An 8859-nucleotide genomic window follows, 5' to 3' on the forward strand; every position below is an offset into this window, starting at 1 on the left:
AGTGGAGGATGACTAGAGAGACTTCAATAAATGGTGCTTTCAAATATAAGAGACATATCAAATGCTACATTCCTCAAATTTCTAACCTTTCTCTTAAGCCACGTAGAGCAGATGCCCTCTCTGTTGCACATCACACCTCCTCAGCTCCCCTCTGACTTCACCAGTAGTTATGGAAGATGCTTTCATCAGTTTATTTCCCATCTCAAGTAGGTGCTCCTTCTTCTTTTTTTTTTCTGCTTAAGCATTCTTCAAGGTGCAAATTGAAGATACAGAGTGTTTAAAGCCTCAGGGGCAAATCTCAGTTGAATAAGAATGAGTTGATGGCTGGGGATACAGCTCAGTGGCACCAGTGCCTGGCGAGCACGATCCTGAGTTTGACTCCTGGTAGCACCCTCCCCCCCCCAAAAAAAAAAAAAAAAACAATGAGCTGATGCACAAGTGTCTAAGCCCTTCTTTTGGACAGATGTGTCTCCAAAGTATCTGGTACAGAATTCCTGGCAGATCGGGGTGTGTTCTTGGTAACACATCTACATAGAATTTTCTCTCTTCTGGTGTTACTTTTCTGTTCCTTCACTCCCATCTTTCAGAAGCATGTCTTATTTACAGTATTTCACCCAAGTCTTTGTCTCAGACTCTGCTTTGTTGCACTCAACTCAAAACAATGTGCATTTTAATGCAATCTGTTCCCTCACGCTTGTGCGACTCTCATGTGTTTATCATTTTGCTAAAGCTCACCAGCAAAAGACTGCTAGATGTATAGCTGCAGTCAAACAAAGCTAGTTTTATTAACTTGCTGCAGCTAAGGAGCACATATCAAAAGAATCATTACATGTTTCAAAAGAAGTACATTTATAGAATGAGGCCATGGTTTATCCCGAGATAGGTTTCTGAGTTGATTCTTCAGGAGTTTTGGTTTTAGAATTTATGAGTTATGGGGAATTAGCCATCAGTCTGTTTTTGACCTTGAAGCAAATGAGCTGAACAAACAAGATTTACAAAATCTTGAGTTTAGATCATTTATATGCCTATCAAAAATTAGGCTGGATGGTCTATTTATTTTATGTTTTCCATTTTATAGGTTTTATGATTTCTCCTTCAATTTTCAGTTCTTCCTCATAGCTTAGGTGCTCAAAGGGATAATTTCCTCCTTTTTTTTAACTTTCAGGGCTCTAATAGGATGGATAGATAGACAGAAATTAAGGGATGTGGAGAGAAAGAAAGACTTACATTAAAAATTGGTCACCTGGTCTCCTTCTGCACTGTTGATAGGGGTGGAGGCCATTTGGACCCCTGTGGAAATCAATGGGGAGATTCCTTAAAAAAACCTAAAACTAGAGGTTCTGTTTGACCCAGCTATTTTCCCCATCTTTGTTTCTTCCTGAGAGAATTAAATGCATCATACCAGGCTGGCTAGATAGCTCAGTGATTAAAGCACCTACTTAGGCAGACTCAGAACCTGGAGAGTTGATCTTCAGCCTGCTGTGCCAGTCTTGCCTCTGGGGCATGAGATTGGGCATGGTGGCATGCACCTGTAATCCTAGCTCTTGGGAGGCTGAAAAACAGGAAGGATCATTACAAGTCCGATCTGTGTAGAGAGACCCTGTTGACCCTGTACTAAATACATAAAAAATAATAAAATAAAGCATCATACCACAGTGATATATGCACATTCATGTTGATAGCAAAGTTTGTAATAGCTAAATCTTGGAAACAGCCCAAATGCTCCTCAACCATTTTTTTTTTGAGTACTCATGAGCCTCAAGGAAGGATAAACTTGGGATATTTCTACTTCAAAGGGTGCAACTTGAGACCGTACACTTAGGTGGAGTAAATTGGACACACATGTAAATATCACATCCTTTCTCTATTGTGAGAAACTGAAAGTGTGAATAAGGACCAAAATGTAAAATAGATATTGTGAAAAAGGAAGAACATATTTAAATGGTATGGGGAACTAGAGAGAGAAGAGAAGGGAGGGAGGAATGGAGTAGGAAAAAAATAGGAAAAGAAGGAAAAAAAATGGCAACAAAACTTTCATAAATAGGAAGGAAAGAGGTTGAAGGGAGGGGAGCAGAATGGGCCAAAGATCAAGCTATATCACGCACAGATACAAGTTCTCTGTGATGAAAATGACCCACATAGACATCTAAAATGTACCAATAAAGTTAATTAATTAAAACAAAAGAATTGATGCCATGATCATAAAGTCTAGAGACTCCAAAATCTGCCGGGTTTCTTGACAAGGGAGACACTCAAGGAAAAGTCAACATTACTGTTCAAATCCTAAGGCTGTGGCTGGCACAGAGCACCCTTTTAGCAGAGAGAATATTTTATTAGTTCCCTAAACTGATTGGATTGAATCCCTATTACAGAAGAAAGCTCAGTTTATTGAAAATCCACTGATTTAAGTGTTAATGACATCCAAAAACATCTTAATGGAAACATCTAAAAATGTTTCACTAAATATCCACACACCATATCCGCCCAGGAAAGCTGATAGACAATATTAACCATCATAAGATTGTGTGATTATGTCCCATATGTATATGATTGTCACTTTATTCTTTTACTTAGAAAGACCTTGCTAGACTATTATCTGATAGTCACTGGAGGATCTGCAAAGTATTCTTGGGAACGAACCACAGCAACCTGAGCCTGGCTGCTTTGTTGAAGCAGGCATTAAATAGCTGAGCTAAGGGGCAGGGTCCCCCAAAGTATACCTGGAATTTATTTTTTTTCCTATATTTTTGCCTCAGAAAGAAAATCTAATAGGAGGGTATAGAAAAGTGCGTGACTTACCCAGGCGTCAGGGCACTGTGACAGCACCTTTGCTGCTCCTCTTCTCTCGCCCTCCGGCTATGGGACCATATGTGAATACAGTTGGTGTCCTTCATGATGGTATTTGAAGACTGAAAATATTTCCACTAAAAGCTCTGGGCCTGTTACCCCCTCAGTAGGCCTATTATTAAAGCTTTGCTACTTTGGACTAAATATTATCATTTTCAGAGCTACTTTAAAAGATAAACATTTCATAACATATTTTTTAGCCCAATGTATCCAAAGTATAACAACTTAAATATATTTTTATGCAACATTTGTACCAAAACATTTTGAATTGTATTTTGGTAATTGTTTATTATTTGTGTAACATGAACCTTACCATTTTAAACATTAACTGTACAGTTTAGTGGCAACAGGTACATTCATACTGTTCCACACAATCACCATTATCCATTTTCAGAATTTATTTGTCAAAGTGAAATTCTGTATCCACCCAAACTCCCTCAGGTTTCTGTTCTTCACTAGAGTTGGTGGGCAATTCAATAGAGACAGCTGACCTTGGAACAAGAGGCGTTCAGCACCTTTACAGATATGGAAGGGAGACTTTCTGGGGTCCCCACACTAATGAGAAAAAAGACTAAAAAATCTCTCACATCTACAAATATTAGTTTATAGGAGTACATAAACATAAAAACAGTGTAGAGATAACACTTAGCAAACATTTTAAAAATTATTCGATCAGTTACCTAAGTTAAAACTCAGTTAATGTTATATACTGTACATTCAAAATATTTGACAGATACAGGACACAGTTTAAAAAAGGAAGACATTACAAAGGAGATATGAGACAAAGGAGCCAAAATATTCTTCCTTAATCTGGGAAGAAGCATGTGCTAAAAGCACTGTAAAAGTGAAGAGTGAAGTAAACTGAATTTGTTGCCCCCAGGGTTATCTCTCAGGACAAACACAAGACATTATTTTAGCATGCAGCAGAAAGAAAACAGAGGCCTTGTGCAGGTGGAGGAAATAAATGGCAGATGTTAAAGAGGAAGCAACATGACATGGTAGTTAAGTAACTGTACTCAATTACCAAATTTAATTTCAAATCTTTGGCATAGCACACATGAGTGGTGTGACTTAATTACCTTGCCAATGTAAGTTTCATTTCTGTCACTTGTAATGAGGGGACAAAAATGGTATCTAGCCTATAAAATTTTAAAGATCACTAAAAACTTATCACAGGGCCTGGAGCATTGTAAGCAAATAACATATACCTATAAGCATTCTTATTAAGAGTTTGGAAAATCCAGGAAATGTATAAAAACCCCAGAGTGAGGACTGTGGGTTTCCTAAATTAGCAGTTTTATTTCCCTCATTTAAGAACCTGTGCTTGTCAAACAATGTATTCATAACAAAATATTTAGAAAGTAGGCATAAAATTGACATTACCAATAATTTGAGCACACTTCTTCCAAAGCCTAGGCTGTTTTTCAAGTTAGTTTCAGTTTTATATCCTGATTGTTTTTTTACCTATGTTACAAGGCTGTTTCATTTCATTTCATTTATTATTTATTTATTTATTTTTGGCTATTTTGAGACAGGGTTTCTCTATGAACTTCTTTTGTAGCGAAGGCTGGTCTCAAATTCTCAGTGACCCTCCTGCCTCAGTTGCCCGAGTGCTTGGATTACAGGTGTGTACCACCACACCCAGCTGGCTGTTTCATTTTAATCACAGTCATTAACCAAATGATACATAATATGGATTAGTCTGCATAATATTCCATGAAGTAAATGAACTATACAGCTGGAGAAAAACACTGATGTGCTTACAGCCAACTGGAATTAAGCTCCTGTTATGGGATAATTGTATTAAAACAGGAAGGATGGGGAAGTGGACTAGTAAGGGTCACCCATGTCACGCAGTTTGGATGTCCTTGTCACAGCTGATCTTGAACATCGCCAGCACCCGGATTCGGATCTGTTTGGTCTTGGCACCGTAGATGATGGGATTGATGACCGGAGGCAGCAGCAGGTAGACATCTCCCATGAGAACATGCACAATGGGATCGAGGCTATTTCCAAAGCGGTGCACCACTGAGAGGCCGATGAGGGGCACATAGAAGGCCAGGACCACACCAATGTGTGACACGCAGGTACCAAAGGCCTTGGCTCGCTCCGACTTGGAAGGCAGTTGCAGAACTGTTCGTATGATCAGGAAATAGGACAAAGAGATGAACATGACATCTACGCCCATGACTAGCAGAATGGCAGTGAGACCGTAGACGACATTGGGCAAGGTGTCAGCGTAGGCTAGCTTCATCACATCCTGGTGCACACAGTAGGAGTGGGAAAGCACATTGGAGTGGCAGAAGGCCAGCCGCTTGATGAGCAGTGGAAGTGGAAAGAAGAAGAGGGAGCCGCGGACCACGGCTACTACGCCAATCTGGGCTGTCACTGTGTTGTTGAGGACTGCGGCATGGCGCAGTGGGTGGCAGATGGCCACGTAGCGGTCAAAGGCCATGGCCAGCAGGATGGTGGATTCAATGGCTGAAAGAGCATGGATAAAGAACATCTGGGCAAGGCAGGCATCAAAAGTGATCTCCCGGGAGTCAAACCAGAAGAGGGCCAGGATCTTGGGCATGGTGGAGGTAGACAAGGCCAGGTCAATGGCTGCCAGCATGCAGAGGAAGAGGTACATGGGTGCGTGCAAGCTGCGCTCCGTCCTGACAATGAAGACCACAACGCAGTTTCCAAACAGTGCCACTGCGTACATTGACAGCAGGGGGAAACCAAACCAGAAGTGGGCTTCCTCTAGGCCTGGGACACCAATGAGCACAAAGCTGGCATGTGTGAAGTTGCAGGAACTCATAGCTGGCACTGAGGAGGGGCACTGAAGAGGGTGAGGTCACATTGGCAGCCTGCAAGGACACAGAGCACAGTCAGAGAGCTCCCTGGGCCCCTGGGGATCGAGTGTGTCCTAGCTCTTCCCCCTCTGCCACCCACCCACTCAAGCTTGTTCATAAGCAGTAAGGCCCTCTTCTCCAGAGAACAGCTGTGACAGCTCACACTGACTTACTAGCTACTACTTTCCAAGTCCTTTTAAATTTTAAAAGGGATCCTGGGAAAAGCAATGTTTATGACATAATGTGGCTTTCCTAAATTTCCTTAGACTTTTCCTTGTGATCCATATCTTCATTATCTCGATGCTAGGTATCCTTGTTTTGTTTTGTTTTGTTTTTAAGAAAAGTACTTTTCTAAAAATCTGAAATTTCTTTTAGGTAAAGCTGTTCTTCCTCTCTGTTTTCCTCCCATCTTCCCTTTCTTTTTCCCCATCCCTTACCTTGCACTCTCCCTCCTCCCTCCTTTCTTTTTTACATTTATTCATTCATGTAACGTATTTGCACAAGGCCAGATGCTAGATGCTATTGATAGAGAGATGAGCATCATCCTCCTTGCCCTTTACATGGCTTTATTGGAATGAAAGATAGACAAGCAGCTAAGATCTTAAAGTTTGTGATAAATGCTATCACAGGTTATCCATTTAATGCATTAGAGTTTGTGAGAAGCACTAGCACAAGTTATCCCCTTAATGCATGGGAGGGAGAGAGATAGGATCAGAGCAACATTCCTGGAAAGGCAGAATGTTTTCGTTCAATATTGAAACATGGGTAGAAATCAGATAGAAAAAGGAGTAAAGGGTGTTCCAAGGCAGTTCCGATAGGAAATACTTGGTGACTTCTCAGGACTCCAGTTCCTCAGTTCTAAGGTTAGCAGGGAGGAAAAGAACCACAACAGCAGTAATAATTTCTTAAAACCCTAAAAATAAAAGAAAAATGAAGAAAAAAAATCCAAAGTAAATTTTCTTAAGGAAAAAAAGGAATCACATCTAGATTCATAAACTCAGAGGCAGTCATGTGCTCTAATAACTTCAGAGACAAAGGCACTGGCAGCATATGACCTCCCTCAGATCCTAGCTATGTGGGTTCTCCCCGGGGAAGGTTCTTCCTTCTGCTCCTGGCTGCTGGTGACCTCCAATCAGAGAGTGGTCTCAAAGGCTATTTCCACGGACCACAAGGAGAGTTTGGGTTGAGTCCTGACTTTGGAAGGTTGCTACTTAGATTTTACAGTGATATTTGAGAGCATTGTTTTTCTTAGAACCCGTGCCCACAAATAATTTATATCAAGGGAGGCATTTATTTTTTAGTAGACTAATGGGCTTTTGCTCAAACCTTTACTCTACCCAAACTCTTGGACTCTGATCTCATCAAAATCTTTCTCTGTTAGATTCCTCAACCTTGTCTCTAAAACTGATGGTTTCTAAAGAGCCGTGAGCTTTTCTGCAAGAAGCAAAATTTCTTGCTCTTGTGAAAAACACAACTCTGCAGTGTCTTCCTTGCTGGTCTTCAGGTTAACTTGTTTGTCCTCCAAGGATTCTTCCTCATTTCCATCCTGGATCCTTCTTGCAGCTGGGAGCTATCCTTCAATTTGACCTGAATGGAGAGGGTTTGGAGACCAACAATCTTAATATGGTAAAATGAGTACTAAGAGATTTGAATTGGATTTTCCCCATGTTGAGTAGACTAAAAGGAATAGATCTAAGGTTCAAAGGTTATGAAATCTATACCTCTGACTTTTATTTTCTCTTTCTGTTCCTTAGAATTTGTGTAGAGACAGAACAGCTTTTCTCCTTTGACAAATGCCAACTGCCAAGGTGGTCTGCAGGAGCTATGGGGACTTGAAAAGCATTCTTCATTGAGATAGAAGATAGCTTTTATCTCAAATCCATCTATCCGTCCATCCATCTATCCTAAATAGCTTTTTTGTAGGGAGAGGGATGTAGAAATCTAAATAAATCATGCTGAATAGTGCACAACTAAGTTGCCCCCCTTAGAGGTCATTTGACCACTATGTCCAAGAAATGGGACCCAGGGTGAAGAAAAGGCAGACACGCAGAGGAGTGGCACCTAGAAGAGTCGCACACTGAGTGTTGCCACATTCCCAAGGCCTTTTCTCCCTACTTCTGACTCCTTTTTTTTTTTTTTTTTTTCAGAACTGGGGATTGAACTCAGACCCTTGCACTTGTCAGGGAAGCAGTTATTCTGCTGAGCCCTCTCCCCAGCATCCTCCTACTTCTGTAGGTAGTGCTAACAGACACAAGGGTCCCCATTGGCCATTGAGTTGTGTTTTTTTCTTAATCTCTCACCAAAGGCAACTCTTCAGCTTTGCAGGTACCTGCATTTTCTTCCTGAAGTCTAAGACTTGGCCATCATCTTGTCTCCAGCTGTCCCTATTCCAGAAAAATCTAAGGACTCTCTCCCACATGGTCTTGCTTTCTGGCTAGAGCAGCTCCTTGCTAGAACATTTTAACTTCTCTGTGGCTTTGGGTGAGGCTGCTGCATGCATTCTTACCTGCCTTTCTGGATTGTCAGTTAAGGCTTTGAAACACTTCTTTCGAGCCAGCGAAGGTATGGATGGGATGCAGGACTTTTCTCTGGCATCATGAAGTGGTTTGTGGGGTCTTCCAGGCCCTTTAGGATGCAGAGTCCATGGGCTCCCAGGCTCCAGGTAGGCATGCACTCACCTGGGATGGTGCAGTCTTCCTCAGAGAGAAGCTGGACTGTGATCTCTTTGTGTAACAGGCCTTTTTATAATTCTACTGAGAGACCCACAGGAATAGGCAATGAGAGCATGAGCTAAGACCCCAAAGGACTCAGCGGACAGAGAAATAACATCCCCACATCTACCCATGTGCCACTCCCCATTAGCCTGTCTAAGGAGGTAATCTCACAAGGCTCTACTTCTGTTGTCACCGACACATAGAAGTCTCTCTATAATGTGTCTCCACTCTTTCAAGATAACCCAAACTCTTATGGTCAGCCACAGGGACAATGTGTTTCCTCATTAGACACTTTGGAAGACACGGCAAGCAAAGTGTAGACAGTTATGGTCCTTGGGGCCTAGGAATTTATGTCTCTATTTTTCCTTTCCTTTCCTTTCCTTTCCTTTCCTTTCCTTTCCTTTCCTTTCCTTTCCTTTCCTTTCCTTTCCTTTCCTTTCCTTTCCTTTCCTTTCCTTTCC

The 8859-nt window shown here is 41.4% G+C and overlaps 1 protein-coding gene across 1 annotated transcript in view; it reads right to left on the reverse strand.

Annotated features, from left to right (window-relative positions):
• Positions 1 to 4445: 4445 nt before the first annotated feature.
• LOC101583590 (olfactory receptor 51E2) overlaps positions 4446 to 8859 on the reverse strand; it is a 17061-nt gene continuing 12647 nt past the window's right edge. The window contains exons 2-4 of the mRNA XM_012517099.2: positions 8191 to 8437; positions 7076 to 7271; positions 4446 to 5699 (exon numbers count right to left, since the gene is read on the reverse strand). Coding sequence (XP_012372553.1) covers positions 4697 to 5650 — 954 coding nt within the window. The 5' untranslated portion in view covers positions 5651 to 5699; positions 7076 to 7271; positions 8191 to 8437 and the 3' untranslated portion in view covers positions 4446 to 4696. The remainder of the gene's footprint in view (positions 5700 to 7075; positions 7272 to 8190; positions 8438 to 8859) is intronic.

This window comes from Octodon degus, unplaced genomic scaffold (genome assembly GCF_000260255.1).
Source record: "Octodon degus isolate 3935 unplaced genomic scaffold, OctDeg1.0 scaffold00146, whole genome shotgun sequence".
NCBI classification, from domain to species: Eukaryota; Metazoa; Chordata; class Mammalia; order Rodentia; family Octodontidae; genus Octodon; species Octodon degus.